The following is a 20,127-nucleotide window of genomic DNA, read 5'->3' as shown; positions in this document are numbered from 1 at the left end:
GGGTAGAGAGTCCTTTTTAAAAATAAATAAATTAATTAATTAATTAAAATTTAAAAAAAAATATATATTTTTTTAAAGGGCAAGCTCTCACTACTGTATTTGCAAAGATACTCTGATAACTAACTTCTTAAAAAAACTTCTAGTGCTTGAACTCCTTTTGTTAATTCTTATGGAAAATGTTTCAAGAACGTATTCCAAACTAATATTTCTTGGTACCCATAGTACTTATTTTTATAAGTACAGAGTAAAACACATCAGTGGTTTTAGCTTAAATTATAGTTTTCTAATAGAAGTTACTGTAATATAAAAACAAGTGTCCATAATTTGTGCATTGAGTAAGAGAATTAAAATTCATCAGCAAAAAAGTCAGTTAAGGCTATTTTTAGACTGTAGGCTTTCAGTCCTTAAGTATGGTCATGATTTTATGGTGAAGAAAAAAAATAGAAGCTCAAAATTACATCATACAGAAGTTCCTGAAATACGCTTCTTATGAGATTCTCCTGCCCCTTTCCTGGTTAGTAAATTCTGTCCTTGCTGGTAATTGATCTTACCAAACCAGCCCTGATTTCTATGCTGCAGTGACTTAACTGAAGAGGTCTAAGGGAGAAGATAATAATGGAAGTAACTTTTCAGGGCATCAGTTTCTCACCAGCTCTGTACTTTTGCAGTATTTTATTTATACTTGTATTAGTTTTCAGCTTAAGACCTGTGAGCTGATCCAGCAATCTCGTAGCTCTGGCAAATTGGATCATCATTTTGACTCTAACTGGGTTTGTCCCAAGGCAAAGGAACCTGAATTCCTGTATTTTTCTACTTCCCGTTCATGGCTGGCAAATTACCGATTACAAGTTCAAAGCCCAGCTCTTCAGTGAAAGATCCTTTGCCCTTTTTGACTAGATCTGTACAAATGATCTCTGTGCTTTCTCTGTCAGAGCTGAGCAGATGGCCAGTGTTCAAAATGCTCAAAAAGATGGCTCAAGTGACAGGGCAGACTTCTGGAGAACACGTGGCCAGCGATCTGGAGGGAAAAAGAATCTGAGGAAAAGTCGTGAAGATCTGACAGCTATTGTATCCGTGAGCACAAAATTCCCAGCTTATGAGAGAGTTCAGTTGCGTGAGGGTAAGTGAGACTGCTCTGAACCAGGTGCCTATTTATTGCTGGTGGTTTTAGCATCATTTAGTCTGCTTAGCTAAATAAGTGATTTGGAACAACATGGGCTTAAGTGTTAGAGTTGAACCACAGAAAGGGATAATGTTCTTATCAGACTGCAGATTTCTGGATGCTATTAACTACATTAAGAGGAAACCTTTCTATGTTTTCTAAACTGCTCTTCTCCTTTGCCTCTAAATTACACATGCCAATTTAAAGGTTTAAAATAAGGGAAGGAACAAGCAGGGTTTTTTTTTGTTTGTTTCTTCAGCTTCTGTGTGTCTAGCTTGGAAAGTACCATCCATGTGCCTGAGATGAATCACCATCTTTACCTTGCTCATAAGCACCACTTAACAGTATGTTGAGAGAAAGTAAAAGCCAAGTATCTTTAGTAGATTGTCCGGATGTCATTAAGGTTGATGTCATCCATCTCTTCTGGATGCTCTCATTCTAAATTAGCTATATTGCTGGTGACGTTGGGCAAGTCGAGATAATTTCCTGGATATTTGCACATGATAGTATTGTGTGGAAAAAAAATAAAACACAGTAAAACATATTTTAAAGAAACTCTCAGATGAAGACTGAGTAATGGGATGGCATTCACCCACTAATCTGTAAGGACTATGCTTACAGTTGTTTTGACATAAACATAACAGAATTATGCATTTCTTTTGCTTCTTTAGGCTACTCTGCACGTGATATAGCATTTGTATCTTTATTCACACAAATCCCACTAGGTCAGGGTTCATGCTATTTTGCTGGATGGAAAGATAGCTGAAGATACACTGTATTTTTAGAATGTAGAATCCTCTCAAACTGTCATCATTAGGAGGAATAAGAAAGTTGTTAAATTTAAATACGCCTTCTCAGCTGATAACTTTCTAAATGAATTATACTGTTGCACAAACTTTAAAGAAATAAAATCTGTTAAATGTTTTTAGTGGTATCTTCAATGAATTCCTAACCTTGTGTACTAGCTGAAGATCTTTTTTGCTGCTTTATGTGTAGGTATAAAACCAATCTTACCCTGCTTATCTTCTCTCCAAATATTTTTCTTTCAGCTGGTTTTAAGAGACCTGTTGTGATATTTGGCCCTATTGCAGATGTTGCTATGGAGAAGTTGTCAAACGATTTGCCTCACCTATACCAGACAGCAAGTAAGCTCTCCTCCTAGCTTCCTCATCATCCTTAAATGAGAGAATGGTTAACTTGATAACCATAGCCTCCCTGCTATTATAGATGAACTAAAATGTTGTCTTTGCAGAGACGGAGCCCAGAGATGCAGGTTCAGAGAAGTCAACTGGGGTAGTGCGTTTGAACACTGTGAGGCAAATCATTGAACAGGTAGAGTATTTCTCCATGAAAATTGCTTATACTTAAAGGGAAGTTGTTTGATTTGTTTGCTCCTAAAACTTGAGAGTCCTCAAATCTTCACTACATCTATTTCTGTGATAAGCAGAGTTGGCTTAATGGTAAGGCTGTCTTGAAATGTGTTCAGGAAGAATTTCTATGATTCTGGTAGCTGTCCTCTAAATGAGAAGGTGAACCTGACACTAGAAATTAGATTCTCCTATCTGTCCTATATAGTCCTTTCTGAATTTCAGCAGAGGCATATCTACTTTGTACTGTATGCTTCTTGAATTTGCCAGGGTGGTCTTACTGTCATGCAATGCTTTACTTGCCCTTACTGCCATCAGAAATGTAGCATTTTTTACAGCTGTCACAATCACTTCCCATTCAATTCATACAGTGGTAACTCTAAAGCAAAGTGATGTGTACTGGGACTGCACTGACTGTTTTCATAATACTGTTTAGAGATCAAATAGGTAGGTTGTAATTAAAGCACTTTAAAAAGTAGGCTAAGGAATGTACTGTGCTTCTTATTACCTTGAACCCAATAAAAGCAGTACCAAAGGGTTTAAAATGTCCCACAGAAGTCTGTACAGAGTTCATGCCCCACCACAGCACACATCCCATTCATCTTGACCGTAGAAGTAGCCGAGAAGGAGTATATATATATATATATATACATATATATATATATATAAAGAAAAAAAAATTGAGATTTACTTCTACTTTTTACTAAGTGTAGGTAAAACGCCACAGTTAGCACCCAGAAAAGTTGTGGCAGTGGAAGCTGTGGTATGGACAGGTAAAGAGAAAAGCTAGTTAAATTCACAACTTATTTTAAAATATAAATATATAGTGGAATCCGTACATTTAACTTAACAGGAGAATTAGTTAATTAACATAAGAATGTGGACATTCAGGCAAAAGTTGTTCGGAAAAATGGAGCTGAAGGTAAAAGGTTGCCTGCTGTGGCTTCTGAATGTAATGTAACTGGGGGAAAAAATCCCAAATGTTATGGTCTTGTGGAGGAAAGCATCCTAGTTTTCCTAGGGTGCCATGTTCCGTTCACTGCCCTTTGTTCCCCACAGGCAGAACACTGACTGAGCTTTCTTGTTTACAGGATAAACATGCTCTCTTGGATGTGACTCCTAAAGCAGTGGATCTCCTAAATTATACCCAGTGGTTTCCAATTGTAGTCTTCTTTAACCCAGACAGTAAGCAGGGTGTGAAAATCATGAGACAAAGGTTATGCTCCACATCTAACAAGAGCTCAAGGAAGCTTTATGAGCAAGCAAACAAGCTGAAGAAAAATTGTTCCCACCTCTTCACAGGTAAGGAAGAAAGTGTGTCAAACCTGCTTACCAAGAGAGTAGTGGATGCAACTGTGTAAGTCTCAGACATCCACTTATTCACATGTATTACTTTCTCACATGTATTAACTCATATGTGAGAAAAATCTGAAGTAATTTTCTTCAGACAGGCTCTTCTGTGAAGCTATTTTATTCATGATTGCAATGGCGGGTGTCCTGCCAATCAGGAGCGCATTTTAGTAAACAAATCATAGCCTTTTATTCCCTATTACCCAATGCCTGATCACCTCCCCTGTTTCCTCATTGGCTGAGTACTTCAGCTTCACAAGCTACTTGACACTTCTCTATACCATATATGTACAATTTTTCTTTTTTTCAACCCTTTAATTTCTCATTTCCTATGTTTTGAGAACTTGTGATCTTTGTTTTACTGTTCTCACACTGCTCATCCTGTTTTTCTCAATCTTTTACCTTGTTTTGGAACTGTGAGGCCTCCTACTGTCTACTTATGTACTTAACATTTCTCCTTATTATGACTACACAACTACCTTGGCCTACAGAAAAGTAATTCTGCAAAAACTGTAAAAACACAACTTAGTTTCTCACAGGCATCCACTTACTGCTCTGTATATTATTAACTCATGTGTGGGCTGGAACTAAATGGATGTGAAAGTACAGTGATGAGCCATCTCTTTGACTTCTCAAAGTTCCTTGTTTTGCCAAATTATAACACAAAAGAAATTGAGAATCAGCATACTGTCATTCAAAGGCAATGAGTAAGTCAGTTAATAAGCTTGGGGTGTGCACAAACAATAAAATAAAAATACTTTAAGTCAGTGATCTAAATGAAGTATCTGTTTAACACTCTCATCGTACTAAAACAAAAAGCTAAACAGAAAAGACCAAATAAATGACCACATTGCATTTGCTGTGTATATATACTTTTTCATTCAATTTTTACAGCCACCATCAATTTGAATTCAGCCAATGACAGCTGGTATGGTAGTCTGAAAGACACAATTCAGCAACAGCAAGGTGAAGCAGTATGGGTATCAGAAGGAAAGGTAAGCAGTCAGTCCACACTAAGCAATACAGGTATCTCAGGATAATTTCTTGCAGGAAAAACTGTTCAAATTTTTGTTTGCCTACACTGGGTAAATTGGACAAGGAGTGGGTTAATGTCTGTCTTTGTAACCCAAACTGATCTAGTATTGTTCTTTCTGTTATAATTTGGAGCTTTCATCACTAATGCTGTGGCTTAGGGAAAGTGGCAAAGAGGACTTTTACAGGTCTTTCCTTTAAGATTCTGCATTAAGATTTCTTTTGGTTTTGCAAGATCATTTTTAAGGAGCTGTTTAGCATGACTTTGATACCTAATTAGTCTCTAATCCTTAATTCTTTAGTCTTTATTCCTTAATTCTTAATGACTTTTCTGTAGATGGATGGCATGGAAGATGATGCAGACGATCGCATGTCTTACCTTACTGCCATGGGCGCTGACTATTTGAGTTGTGATAGTCGGTTGATCAGCGACTTAGAAGATACAGATGGTGAAGGAGGTGCATACACCGACAATGAACTTGATGAAACCATGGATGAACCAAGGATTTCATCTGTTAGCCGGTCCTCTGAACCTGCGCATCACGAGGAGGTGAGGCGCCTAGATTTTCAACAAGGCTGGGTTCTGGACTTCATGAAAAAAGCCCAGTATGTATGGCGTAGGAATAAAAAGGAGATTTCTCTTGCAGTTTCTTTAAACTGCAGCATTATGTAGTAGTGTTTCAGAAGTACCTAGTGTAGAACAAAAGTAATAATAACTCTGCTTTTCTGCCTAACAGTATAGATTTCCTGATTATGTCTCATCACCTTGTACTTGACAATTATATCTACAGTGATTGTGATCAGATTGCTGTCAGTCACCTGACTCTCAGTTACCGTTCCCAAATTAGTAAACTTCAAAGAGACCAAAAATGGTTGAGTACTGGATACTACTGTGATTTTACCTCTTATTTTCTTCTGCAGAACATGAGGAAACTTAGCTCGGAACCAAGAGCTCAGCTGAGGAAAGCTGGTAGCAGAGAGATCCTTAGAGAACCTAGTCCACCTCCAGCATTCAAGCCAGAACCACCTAAGGTAAATTTGTAGAAACAGATCTGAATACATAGTTTGCTTTCTGGAGAAATTCCAGGGTGGCACATCAGGAAAAGCGAGGAGAATGATCAGATACTAGAAAACAAGAAAAATGTGGAGAGAGAGAGAAAGGATGAAGGAAGGGGCTACAGAGCCTAGCAGTAAGAAAAGGGATTAGTTGTCTTCAAATGCATGTGATCTATATTTGGAAAAGGAACTACACTCCTCCTTGTTTATTCTAATTAGTTGAAAGACACTTTTTTAGAACAGCAAAAACAAATCTAAGCTAATCATCAGGAAAAGTATTATCTGATGGTCATTATTGTGAAGTGCAAAATCAGAATCTAGCGTCTCTGAAATCAGTCCCCATCCCTAGAAATTATTAACTGGCTATGCAAACCTTGCTCCAAAATGATACGTGGAAAACAAAACAAAACTAAACTAAACAAAAAAAACAGTGCTTGGAGTCTAAATTCTACTCCTTCTATACCTGATTTCTCCTTACCCCAAAGTCTTTTCTTTATGAGGGTGGGTTCCCTTGCAGTCTGCATTCAAAATACATTCAGTGTGCTTTGCCAATGGAGACTGGGCAGAGTCAGACAAATGTGTGGAAAATAATGGTGGAATAGAAAACAGGCATGGTTCTGTGCACTCCTAAACTCTAGGGAATGGTATTCTGTGGTAGGCAGGATGGACAAATCAGCTGGGAGGTACTTATTCTCTGTGTTGTCCCCTGTGACATGTTATAGTTCTGGTGCTCTTCATAGAACTGTACAAACACATCTAAATGTGCTGCTCTTCTATAGGGTGATGTGTAGTTTATGAATGTATGGCCAAAATGTTGCAGCAGTTCAAATACCTTTTCAAGTGTTACTTTGGATGAGAATCAACTACGAATTAAATTCATAGGGAAAATGATTAATCTCAGATTAAACCTTCATTTGAAAAGAAAAATCATGAAATTGCTATTGTAAACATAGTTTACATTTTTAATACTTCTAGGGGAAGTTACAAAACAAAGAGGATCAATATGACATCCCCAAAAACTCTGACTCCAAAACAAGTAGCATCAATGCCAGCAGTGAGACTTCAACTGCATCAGTTAAAGCAGCACCACCTGTTTCTGCGAAACCTGCTTTTGGACGGCCTATCCTAAGAAACACTCAGCCAGCAGTCCCAGCTGCAGAGGAAGAGGAGGAAAAGTTGGAAGAGGAAGGAAGTGAACAAGAAAATACTCCAAAATCTGTACAGAGGAAAGTCAAAATATTTGAGGAGATGAATCAGAAGGCAAAGATTCAAAGAATGCAAGAGCTACAAGAGGCCCAGAATGCCAGGGTACGAAGAGATGCATTCTCCCCTTGCTGTACTTTCCAGCATGCAAAACAGCCTGCATCCTGAAAATGAAAATCTTGCACTTGCATTGTGTTGATGTGTTGATTTTGGGAGGAGAGTTGTGGTAACGTACACAACTAGAAGTATCATTTCTTTCATAGAATATAAAGATTTGGATTTAAAAAGAGGCTATATTTTTTTAGGCTTCTTATTGTAGCTATAGCAAACTGTCTTTTGAAAACCCTCCTGCTCTTGGCACTCCATTATTTTCACATGTAGTTTTAATTAGTACTCTAGCAAAAGATCATGCAGCTGTAGGAATAGTTTTCCGTTTGTGCTTTAATTGTTTCAGATGTAGCTGTGACCTGCTTAGATCTACAGTCTATGATTTCTTAATGGATAGACTAAAAAAGAACAGTTATTTTCTCCAACTTTTTTTTTAAAGCTTGAAATAGCCCAGAAGCACCCGGATATTTATGCTGTCCCTGTCAAAACACAGAAGTCAGAACAGAACTGGCCCCAACCCATGAGGTAAGGTATATCCAATTTAAAGTATTCTGTCTGAATTGTTTACTTCACCAGCAACAAGGAACTGATCTTGCCATTTTTTTTCATAAAAAACAATCTTACTTTGGTATATTGCTTTGTTGTGGTGCCACCAAGATTACTGTATAGGTAGGGCAAAACTTCAATGAACTTTTTGTTTTTAGGATTTTTTTTTTAGTTTCTTCATAGTATTTGAATTACCTAGGAAGAAACACTGTAATTACTTAACACTTAATTACCTAAGTGCTTAGTCAACTGCAGATTTATTGTGTGGGTAAGGAAACCAAGGATGAAACTTTGCTGAAGTCACTCATCTAGTCACTCAGCTGAGGAGGGAACTCTCTTTTTTAATCTGACTGGAGTCTCATGAAAGTTGGAGCGTCTTTCATTAAAATTCAGTGAGTTCTGGATCGTCTGATCATGGTGTCAGTTTACCCCTGGGTTGTCACCTATGCGGGAGCTAATACACTGTGATAGATTTTGCTTTCTTCTCTGCAGAGCTCTGAGTTTCTCTTGCTTCTTAGTTACAACCAATAGAAGTGGGACATTTTCTTTCTAAAGAGTCAAATCCTTTGATGTCATAGTATATAATTTAAAATGCAAAAATTAAAAACAAAGTAATAATTACTGGTTTTCTTGCTGGATTCAAAACAGCATACTTTTTATGGTGGTTTACAAGTTTTTTAAGAAGTAGTAAAAAAAAGTCAACTTTAACTGTATATCCAGAGTTATTTGCTTAATTGCAGGAATCAGTGCTGTTGCCATGTTGGAGAAATGTTAATGACTGACCTTGAGGAAGTTTCCGAGCACAGAGGCAGTATGGGAAGAGGGCAACATCTTAGTTATGTACAGTGTGGAATTGCAAAAATTGTGGCTTTTGAAACTGGGGAAATGCCCTTCCTTGGCAGATTTTATCTATGTATATCTGCTTAGTGTCACTGTAAATGGGTAGCATTGCAGTGTATAAATAGCAAACATATGGGTTATTTCTGCTTATTTTTTAAGAAGAAGAGCCCTAATAAGAACCTTGAATGAGGAGAGAATGCTTTCAAGAAATGTCACACAAGAAGTCTTCAGACCTTGAGAAAGGAGACTGAAGATGCATAAAAAGGAAGCAGGCATAGAAAGAATGATGCAAAAAAGTGCGAGGAAAATGTCAGTCAGTTGGGGGTAGCAGCAGGAGACTGAAAACTTCTGTGCTGAGGGAATAAAGCACTGTAAAGCTCTTGAACAGGGTGGATGAGTGGTGGAGCAGTTAATACTTTTAAATTTGTCATTCTTCCAGGCATATTGAGTGGGTCAAATCAGAACGTGAAGCTCTGGCTTGCTGAAAATCAGATGCCTCTGTGGAGGCTTACCATGGCTATGCAAATGATGTAAAAAGGGCTAAGAGGGGCTTAATTTGCTCCATGTGCCTTTCTAGGTTGTATGTGGCCATAAAATCAATATTGGATATAATTTTTTTTTCAGCTTTTCAGAGTAGAATTAAACTCTCTCTTTTTCCCTTGTCTTGCTGTGTTAGCTGCCGTCCTCCAGAACCACAGAAACCTCCTACCAGACCTTACCTAGAGAATCGTGGCAGTTGTGGCAGCGATGCAGAGGAGGAGGAAGAGTACCGCCGGCAGCTATCAGACCACTCTAAAAAGGGGTACTATGCACAGCCATCCAGATACAGAGACACAGAACTGTAGGCTTTCTAGTATGTGAAGTATAACGCTGTTTTGAGGTTCTCTTCTTTCACAGCCAAAGTGGAGCAGTAGTTAGTCTTGAGAAGCTATATTTTTGTTGGGGATAATTAGTTGGTATGCTACACAACTTAGACATATCCATACGCTGAAACTGGAAGACTTCATTTTTTGGGGATATTATTTTGTTAGCATCTAAGAAAAGAAATCACTATTGCCTAAATACTGTTGCCTGTTTTACAAGGACCAAATCCTGTTTAAAAGTTTGTGTTAATTCTTAGTACCTTAATACTTTAACACGATGAAAACCTTTTCTTTTTTCCTTTTATTAATGCTGCCTTTTGGGGCTGTTTGGCTGTGTTATGAAAGTATGATCCAGGAGATACACTTCTTGATGCAATAGAAATAAATTTGAAAGTGTATTGAAAGAACAGTAAGTGCCTTTAACAAGAAGCATTTTAAGTTGTGCATTTTGACATCTGATACTTGTGAAAAGTCATAACACGCTAAAGGGGGATTGACACTTTTACCTAACTTTTGTATCAGTTTAATGGCAACAATTTACCTTGCGTGTTGTTTTTCTAAGTTCGTAGATGTATATGCAATATTTCATAAATTCTGACTGTACATAATAAAGGTGCAATTGACTAGGTTGGTTGGAAAAGACCAGGATGTGCTGAAACTGAGAAAATGATGTAGAAATTCAATCATGTATTAAAATTTACACAGACTGCAAATAATAAAGAATATATTCTAGACAAATCTTGTGTATCGTATTTTTCTTCTGAACAGCATTAGTCTGCTAGAACCTCTGACTTCTGTAAATGTATTTGCAGCAGTGAAAAACTGCACTGTTGATATATCTTCCTAGTGTTTTGAAGCATCATATATATTTTTCTTTCTGTTTTAAAATAATACCAACACAGACCTATGCCATTTAGCGTTTAGCATATTAACTTCTGCCTCCCCATTCCTTCTTTTAATCCTTAATTTGCTATATAGAAAAGAAAGTCTTGAAAAGGTTGTAGAAAATATACTTTTACTCATGTTATAGAAAACATGGTTTTCTAATGCTCTTTAAAAAGTACAAAAGGTGGAATTTTCTTGCTGAAACAAAGGAATAGATGCATCTCAGATGAGGAAATGGCTGCTCACTGTAGTTGACTTTCATTAAGCCTTTTTACACTCAAGACTGAATTTGTTGGCATTACAACATTTTTTGTTCCAGCTGTTCTTAGATGTGCGATCACCCAAATATCCGTATCACAACTGTCTCTGCAGTGGTTACATATTGCAAACATTAGATTGTAGCTAATAGCTTGGCTGAGTATAAGAATGCTAAAATGAGTCATGATCATTTTATGATCAGGCGATCAGCTGCGGGGCAGATGCCTTCTGCAGCGGAGCGGGGGATCGTGGCGGGCAGGGGAGATTCTGCTTCAAGGCCACTCAAGGGAACTGCCAGGACCTGGCAGCTCTCGCAAGAGTGGTTGACAAGGCGTTGGTGGAGCCAGGAGGGCCCCTCCACTGTTGTGCAAAGGCAGCCGCTGGACCAGGGGCAGTCATGGCACAGTGCGGTAGTTTGTGCAGCAGTTCGTGTGGTTAGGTCACAGTGGTGAGCTTCTGTGAGAGACTGGTCTTGGCAACTGGTCGGCAAAAGGCCACGATCACATTGCTAAAAAGGAGGTGGGGACCCAAACCGGAAAAGTCCCTTGTCAGGCTGCTGGGAGTGCCAAAGCTTCACACTGCCTTTGGGCAGCTGCAGAGGTAGCAATTGCATGAGATGTGAGCAGGTGGCATGAGATGTGAGCATGGTAGCTGAGCTCCAAGAAGAGGTGGAAAAATTGAGGAGCATCTGGAATGCAAAGAGAGAGAGAGAATGGTGGTGCCGAGCTCTGGTCTCTTCTAAACAAGAAAAGGCACCAGGAATTCCCCAACAAGAAGGGAATGCAGTACCAGTCCCTCAGCAGACACAAGGCAGAAGCTGCAAAGATGTGAATGATTGGAAACAAGTCCAGGCTTGAGGTGGCAGGACAAATCTGCCTTCACCCATCTTACCCTATCATGTAGACCTGAGCAACAGGTACTAGGCCCTGGAGGCTGAAAGGCAACTGATGAGTGGAGAAAGCAATGATTCCCCTCCACCAGAGATACTGCCAGGGTCAGAAAGGCTAACCCCCTGTATCAAAACCACAGGCAGGAGGAAGAAAAGGTGCGGTTTGGTTGTGGTAATTCCACGGTAGAGGGAACAGACGGTCCAATATACTGAAGGACCATCCTCTAACAGAAGTCTGGTGCCTTCCTGGGGCCTGGGTTACAGATGTCACCAGGAGACTTCCCGGCTTGGTTTGATCTCAGAGTATTACCCATCACTAGTCCTACATCTGGGAGGAAAAATGGTAAAGCATAGCCCGAGAGCATTCAAATGGGACTTCAAGGAATTGGGATAGATAATTGGGAACTTGGGTGCACAAGTCATCTTCTCCATTCTTCCCAGTACTGATAGCAACGGGAACAGAAGGATACCGTCCATTAACATGTGGCACCATTGCTGGTGTTATCATGAAAATTTTGGGTTCTTTGGTGACAGGAAGCCTTACATGACATCAGGCTTGCTAGCATCCGACAGGATTCATCTTTCCCAAAGGGGAAAGTCCTTGATCATGAACTGGCAGGGCTCATTGATGGGGCTTTAAACTAGATTGATGGCAGAGGGGGATATCGTCAGGGATGCTAGCGATAGGGTACAGGATGATATGTCATCCCACTCATGCCAGTAAAGGATGCTCAGAGCCTAAAGAGGGAACAGAGCTTAACAGGAGAGCTACTGTAGGCCCACGTGGACAACGTATAATTGCCCCATCCAGAAAGGCAGATGCATTGGGAGCCCAACTCAAATGCCTCTATGTAAATGCATGCAGCATGGGGAATAGACAAGGGGAACTGAAGGTGTGCATGCAGTTACAGGTCTGTGATCCTGTCACAATTCCTGAGACATGAGGGGACAGCTGTCATGACTGGAATATGGCCATGGACAGCTTTATGCTTTTTAGGAAGGACAGGCCAGGAAGGTGAGGTGATGGAGTTGTTCTTTATGGGAGTGAGCGACTGGAATCTATGCAGCTCTGCCTGGGGGGGGACAAAGTGCAAGTCAAGAGCCTATGGGTGAGGATTAAAGGGCAGGCCAACAGGGGTGACATCGTGGTGGTAGGTGTTCACTACAAGCTACCGGATCAGGAAGGAGCAGATGAGGCCTTCTATAGGCAGCTGCAAGTTGCCTCACATTCACAGGCCCTGGTTCTTATGCAACCCTGGATTTCAAGAGAGCTAACTTTGACCTCTTCATGGACCTAACTGGAGGACTCCCTTGGGCCAGGGCCCTAGAGGAAGAGGGGACCCAGGAGAGTAGGCTAATAGTCAAGAACCACTTCCTCCAAGCTCAGGATCGGTGCATCCCTACAAGAAAGAAGATAAGCAAGGAGGTCAGGAGACCTGCATGGATGGGCAATGAGCCCTTGGGAAAACTTAAATGGAAAAAGGAAGCATACATGATGTGGAAGAAGGGACAGACCACGTAGGTGGAATATAGGGATATTGTCAGAGAATGCAGGGCTGCAATGAGGAAGGCTAAGGCTTGTTTAGAATTAAATTTAGCAAGAGACATCAAGGATAACAAGAGCTTCTTCAAATACATCAGTAGCAAAAGGAAGACTAAGGAAAATGTGGGTGCACTGCTAAATGAGGCAGGTGCCTTGCTGATCACGGATACAGAGGAGGTGGAATTACTGAATGCCTTCTTTGCTTCAGTCTTCCCTGCTAAGGCTAGCCCCTATGCACTACCAGAAATTAGAGAAAATCTGGAGAGAGGAAGATATTCCCCTGGTTGAAGAGGATTGGGCTAGAGGTTATTTAGGCAAGCTAGACACCCACAAATCTATGGGCCCCAATGGGATGCACCCAAGGGTGATGAGGGAACTGGCAGGTGTTATTGCTAAGCCACTCTCTGTCATCTTCAAAAGGTCTTGGAGAACAGGAGAGGTGCCTGAGGACTGGAAGAAAGCCAACATTACTCCAGTCTTCAAGAAGGTGAAGAAGGAGTACCCAGGAAACTACAGGCCAGTCAGCCTCACCTCCATTCCTGGAAAGGTGATGGAATAGTTCATCCTTGAGGCCACCTCTAAGCACATGGAGGAAAATATCAGCAGTCAACATGGATTCATGAAGGGGAAGGCGTGTTTAACCCACCTGATAGCCTTCTATGATGAGACAACTGGCTGGATGAATTAGAGGAGAGCAGTGCATGTTGTCTACCTTGACTTCAGCAAGGCTTTTGACACTGTCTCCCATAACATCCTCCTGGGCAAGAGCTGGAAGCTTGGGATCCATGAGTGGACAGTGGAGTGGATAGAGAGCTGGCTGGATGGCAGAGCTCAGAGTGTTGTGTTCAACGGTGCTGAGTCTAGTTGGAGGCCTGTGGCTAGGTGACATCCCAGGGGTCAGTACTGGGTCCAGTGCTATTCAACTTATTCACTGATGACCTGGATGAAGGGACAGCGTGCACCTGCAGCAAGTTTGCAGACGATACAAAGCTTGGCAGAGTGGCTGACACACCAGAGGCCTGTGTGGCCATTCAGAGAGACCTGAACAGGCTGGGGAGTTGGGTGGAGAGGAATCTCTTGAGGTTCAACAAGGGCAAGTGCAGGGTCCTGGGGAGGAATAACCCCAAGCACCAATACAGGTTGGGGGCTAACCTGCTGGAGAGCATCTCTGCAGAGAAGGAGCTTGGGGTCCTGGTGGACAACAAGTTAACCATGAGCCAGCAGTGTGTCCATGTGGCCAAGAAGGCCAGTGGGATCCTAGCCTTCATCAGAAGGAGTGTGGACAGCAGGTCAAGAGAGGTGATCCTCCCCGTCTGCTTAGCTCTGGTGAGGCCACACTTGGAATACTGTGTGCAGTTCTGGGAACCCCAGTACAAGAGCGTTGTAGAACTTTAAGAGATGGTCCAGCATAGAGCCACAAAGACAACTAAGGGATTAGAGCATCAATTCTATGAGGAAAGACCAAGTGGTCTGGGCCTGTTTAGCTTAAAGAAGAGAAGTTTGAGAGGGGATCTTACCAACGTCTACATCTAGGAGATGTAGAAAACTAGGAGGTTTCGTCTCCATATGAGGAAGAACTTCTTTACGGTTTGGGTGACAAAGCACTGGAACAGGCTGCCTGGAGAGGCTGTGGAGTCTCCTTCTTTGGAGTTATTCAAAACCTGCCTGGATGCCATCCTGTGTAACATGCATTAGGTGACCCTGCTTGAGCGGGGGGATGGACTAGATAGAGGTCCCTTCCAACCTCAGCCATTCCGTGATTCTGTGATCATCAGTTCTTCAGAGTGATTTTTGCCCTACCCAGGATCTTTGCTGCATTCAGTTCAAGGACAGCAATTCATTAGTGAATAATTATTCTTTTTTTTTTTTTTTTTTTTTTAAGAAAAACAAACAAACAAAAAAAAAAAACAAAAAACAAACAAAAAAAACTTGTCAGTATCCAGTAGGTGACCTTACTGGTTATCATGGTCAACAAATAGTAGAAAAATATACATTTACCTTTCATAATTTCAAACAAAATTCTCAGTGAACTCTGGCTCATTTCTTAAAACCAAGAGGGAAGCATCTGTTGAAATACAGTGCTTCCTGATCAAGATGCTATGCTGTAGTATCTGCTTAGTATCTGCAGAGCAACTTTGTAGTTTGGATGACACACAAAACTAAATGTTGATGTGAAGCTCATCTGTTTGCTTCTTTTTTTTTTGGTGTAGGAGCAAGAGAAAATTTGGGACTGCTTCTTCTTCAACTTTTATTCTTTCCCTATGGAGGAGGAGTGGTCCAGAGCGTTGGTGGTGGAGGGATGGGTTGACTCAGAGTTCATGTGGCAAAGCAGAAATGACGACAGAGCCATTTCTCCTAACCTGTTCCTGTGTTTGGAATCCAGTCTGTAAAGAATTCTGGCAGTATGTGGCTTTATTTTGCTCAGCCATTTTTTTTAGTAGCAGTGCCATGTAACACAGAACAAGTACTACTCCTTTACAAGTTAACGATGGAGTTAAGGGGAGAAATGTTCAACTTTTACTCTACTTGGAGTATTAGGGTGTCTGAACTTTGAAATCATGTTTAGGTATTCTGTAGGATAAGGAGTCTGTTTTTGTTTTGCTAGTATAACTTTGTCTGAATCCTAAGAGAAACCAAATCTCAGCTGGCATCCATGGAATAGACTTTGGTCTTGGAATGACCAGCTTTCTCTCTTCTATGATAGAATGCTTAAGACAAAGTAGCTCTTTCTTTACTGTCTTATTTTGTTGGGTTTTGGATTAGTTAAGTTATATTTTGTGACATAACTCAGTAGAGCCAAATTTTAAAAACTATTTGCTCCTGCGTTGCTCAACTGTTAAAGAAAAAAAAAAAAAGGAAAAAAAAAATGCACTTGCTCAAGCAGCACTGAATGTTCTTTGTTAGTTCCCCTTGAACATGGTTGTAGGCTGGAATTTTACCATGGGGTTTAAAACCTGTTTCATTTAATTTAATTTTTATGGAATGGAATTTTTATGGAATGGAATTTAATTTAATTTTTTTGGTATGGAATTCAGTTCTGGTCTCCAAAGCATAAAAAGGGTGTTCAGGTACTTGAAGACGTCCATACACAGGAGGCCCAGCAGGAGGCCTGGAGGGTATGCCCTGAGAGGGGCTTGTATTTGCTTATATACTAGCCTCTCCTTTTTTTTTTTTTTTTTTTTTAGGTTATTTTTCAGAGCCTTATCTATATGTGGATTTATTTTTTTCCCATTTTTCTTTTATATACTCAAGTATTTTTATGGCTTTTGTCATGGTATTCTCCAGGGCAGCCTTTATTCTGTTTAGATTTCAATAAAAGCTCTATTCTCATGTTTACCTGTCTCTGATAGTGTCTGACTTTTTGTGATAACTAGAAGAGTTTTAAAATCATTTTTTATCTTGTGCATTTGTTTCTGTCAAGAAGTGTTTGAACAGTGTATGGTCTGATTTCTTGGGTGGTCCTTTGGGAACCTAGGAGCTAGACTCACTGATCCTTGTGGGTCCCTTCCAGCTCAGGATAATCTATGATCTGTAATTTTTCTCAGTATAAAAAGAATGTGAGAGTTCCTCTATTTTATGAAAGCAGTTGTCAGTCATAGTCCGGTAATTCTCTAAAAATTTTTGAGAGCCATGTGTACTAAAGAGGGTAAAGTCTGAGTATTCCTACACAGCAAATGCCCATTCAGCGTGGTAAATCAAGGCACATCCAGCAAGGCAGCCAAAGACCCTATCTATGCCCAGTGGTTTTGACAGCTCGTGTAGCAAGATGCAAGAGCCTCAGGGCAAAAAGACACCCTTGGTGAGTGCTGATGTTCAAGTTGTCAATACAAGAAATTGAATATACTCCAGCTAATTTAGTTTCCTACAAAGTGGAGTTTAGGTCCTGCTCCTCTTTATGCAGAAAAAAAAAATGCTGACAGACCACAGTGTATTTTATAAGTAAGGCAACAAATCTTTAGTGTCATAAATGGAAATTGTAATTTTCTTTTTTACTTCCATGCTTTTAAAAAGTAGGTTTTAATAATTCCCTTTGCTGCTATTTCATTGAGGACTGCTCTGTTAAATCTCTTTTCTGGTAAACTTTATTTGTAGTACTTTTTGTTAGTTATTAGTTAATACCTGTATTTGTAGAATTGTATTTTATGAAACAATACTTTGCAAAAGCAAGCATCTACTACACAAATTACTTATGTGAATTACTCCAGCATAAGACAAAACAGTTACATGGTATGCCAAGTTGGGAAGGTCACATAGCTGAGCTGGATCTTATCTTCTTAGTGCAGACTGTGATATTGATTATGAATTAAATTGCAGCATGTAAGCTAAATTAACTGTGTTTTAACCATTTTAAACTACAGAATGCATTCTTCATATGGCAGATTTTGTATATAAATTTCCTATCCTTATCCATCCTTGTGCAGCAGCTCCAGAGATGGTATTAATCATGTACAATCCCCCTTATTAAGATACTGTGTGTCGTGACAAGCTGAGCTTGTTTGGATTCCTTGGTGGCATGCTGACCTCTTAAAATCAGTGTGTTTTGAATGAGGTAAAGGAGAAAGGAAACTGAGAGTAGATTAAATGTTGAGAGGAACTAGTTATTTTGATTGGAGAATTAATGTTTCTATTCTGCAGGAATGTTCCTGTGCACAGCTCCATTTGCCAGCATAAATGTAGCTTAGACTTAATGCATGCCTTGGTGCCTGAGATAAAAGACTCCATGTCATAAGAGATAACAAATAGTCATCCCAAATACTCATTTCATTATACAATGAAATTACAAACTTCGTTTAGGGAAGTGAATTGTGGCAATTTGAAGGTGGTAGAAATTCATAGAATTGTGCATATTTTTTTATCTCTAGTCTTACACTCCTGCAATGAATACATGCAGCAAGATGACCTTTTAAGACAGAGCTGCTTGAATGGAATCACAGATCAGGTACTTTTTTTTAAATGAATGACTTATTAGGTATACTTGGAAATACAGTTGTGCTTTGTAAACCTGTTTCCTCTTTTCATTCTAGGTTAGAGTGGGCTTTGCTTCAACCACAGAGAAATAACAAAAGCATTCTGTGCTGCAGCTTCATAGCACTCAGCTGCCTCTTCCAGTAATTACTTTCAATGAACTGTTTCTGAATTAAACAATAAAGATGGATGATTAGGGAAGACTCCCATGAGTTATGCAATATTCTTACTCTGCTCAGTACAAAAGATAAGAAATTGAGTGGGGAAGAAGAATTTTTTATTATAAAAGATACGAAATGGGAATGGTATGTACAGCTCTTCATTCAAAGGGAAACCTGTAAAAAGTATTTTGGAAGAGAAAAGAAAGAACTTGTGTGCCTGGGAGTTATAATAAACATGAACAAGTTTATCTGTTTAACATCAGTAGAAGAATTAAGATCATATAATGATTACAGCATGGAAAAATATACTTGTGTTTAACTTACGGAAGGTGGTGTAGTAGTATGAAATATTTTGCTTAAACTAGGTACATTTTTAATTGATTTAATGATGATTTTAATATGTACATAATTTCTACAGCTGTATTTTTGCATGTCTCCATGGCCATTTTGTATCTAATGACAGCAATGCACTTTAGGTCTGTTTTTCCAAGTATTGAACATTCCCACTGAGTTAAAAGATTTGGTCCCATTTTACTCACTTTATGTCCTGCTTTGGCTGTTGTTACCCTTTTTGTTTAATACTGCTGTTCCAAAGTGATGATAGGGGATTCATTTGTTCTTCACAGTGGCAGTACGTCCAACTCAAGCTTGCTTAAGTAACAGGAGGAAATCAAAGGATTTTCCTCATGTGAACAATTGTGCTCATCTTAATTTGTAACTTTTCAAAGCCTCCCAAATACATGTGTGCTGAACACAAAGGAAGCCCTAAAACAGTACCAGAAATCTGCTCAGAGTGATTACGAGACTAAGAATGAAGCCAGCCACATAGCGATGGGTGGCATTGCAACAGCTGCACAGAAATACAAAGCCAGATCTCAGACTAAAAATCCAGTTTATCTGGACCTCTTTATCCAGATGTAATCATCTGCCTTTGTAGACTGCCTTTGCAGTGAGCTATGTTTGTACAGAAGGCTTGGAGAAACAGCTAAATGTTAATTTAAGACTCACTTTCATCAAAATAAAATCAAAGGCAGGTGCAAGATTTCACAATGTGCTGTGATAGTGCTGGCCTGTTCTACTATATGGCTAAAGAAAGCAAATGGCTGTATTTTAGACCATTTTTTGTCTCCGTGTTTGTTCTCTCTCCATTTAACATCAGAATTCAGACCTGTGCTCTACTGTCATTGATATTATTACTCAATTGATCATATGGAGAAAAATTATAGAGACTTACAGTCTCTAAAAGGCCCCATTTAATTACCACCATACATATATTAAAATACGTATAGTTATATTAATACTAATACACATATTTTTATATATACATGTCTTTTAGTGATATATTCAAAGGACTATTGTCCTTTGAATTTAAATGGATGAGAGAAACATGAAGAGAAAGAGAATAATTTCCCGGAATAGGTAGAGAGAGTTCAGCTGAATTTTGGGAGTGTAAATCCTGTCAAAGAGAGAGGCTGACAGTAGTTTTTGTCAGGTCCCTGGCCCATCATTGACAATGCTGTGTTTCAACATGTTTTCCCACTGCTAAAATATTAAGAAACTAGGATATTTCTCTAGCATATTCTTTTAAATTCTCAGTACAATTACCACAGAATTTTTGAGGAAGAGGGATCTAAGATTTATGTACAATCTAAGATATACATAACATTCTAATATCCAGCTGAAATAAAAAGAAAGTGGCAAAAAAAAGACAATGAAGTCATAAAGCAGAAAATGAAAGTGGTAAGTGTCAAAAGCATACACAAGGGGGAAGACCTTAAAAACCAAAAAATGATGAAAGAAAACTTCTCCTACAGAATAATTAAATTTCATAATTTTGAAGAAACAGAGACGTCTATTAATAACCTTCAAAGCAATCCAGCCTGTCTCTCAGGATTCATA

The 20,127-nt window shown here is 39.4% G+C and overlaps 1 protein-coding gene across 7 annotated transcripts in view; it reads left to right on the top strand.

The window, feature by feature from the left end:
* The window catches only part of TJP2 (tight junction protein 2), a 65,737-nt gene extending 55,478 nt beyond the window's left edge, over positions 1 to 10,259 (top strand). For all 7 annotated transcript variants that reach the window (XM_082783789.1, XM_082783790.1, XM_082783795.1 and 4 more), the window contains 10 exons: positions 933 to 1,120; positions 2,212 to 2,307; positions 2,415 to 2,494; positions 3,621 to 3,831; positions 4,774 to 4,874; positions 5,249 to 5,461; positions 5,833 to 5,943; positions 6,943 to 7,275; positions 7,718 to 7,803; positions 9,341 to 10,259. In XM_082783789.1, the coding sequence (XP_082639915.1) occupies positions 933 to 1,120; positions 2,212 to 2,307; positions 2,415 to 2,494; positions 3,621 to 3,831; positions 4,774 to 4,874; positions 5,249 to 5,461; positions 5,833 to 5,943; positions 6,943 to 7,275; positions 7,718 to 7,803; positions 9,341 to 9,509 (1,588 nt within the window). In that variant the 3' untranslated portion in view covers positions 9,510 to 10,259. The remainder of the gene's footprint in view (positions 1 to 932; positions 1,121 to 2,211; positions 2,308 to 2,414; positions 2,495 to 3,620; positions 3,832 to 4,773; positions 4,875 to 5,248; positions 5,462 to 5,832; positions 5,944 to 6,942; positions 7,276 to 7,717; positions 7,804 to 9,340) is intronic.
* The last annotated feature ends 9,868 nt before the right edge of the window (positions 10,260 to 20,127 follow it).

This window comes from Aythya marila, assembly GCF_965140915.1.
Source record: "Aythya marila genome assembly, chromosome: Z".
Taxonomy (NCBI): domain Eukaryota; kingdom Metazoa; phylum Chordata; class Aves; order Anseriformes; family Anatidae; genus Aythya; species Aythya marila.
This window is presented reverse-complemented; position numbering and strand designations above follow the sequence as displayed.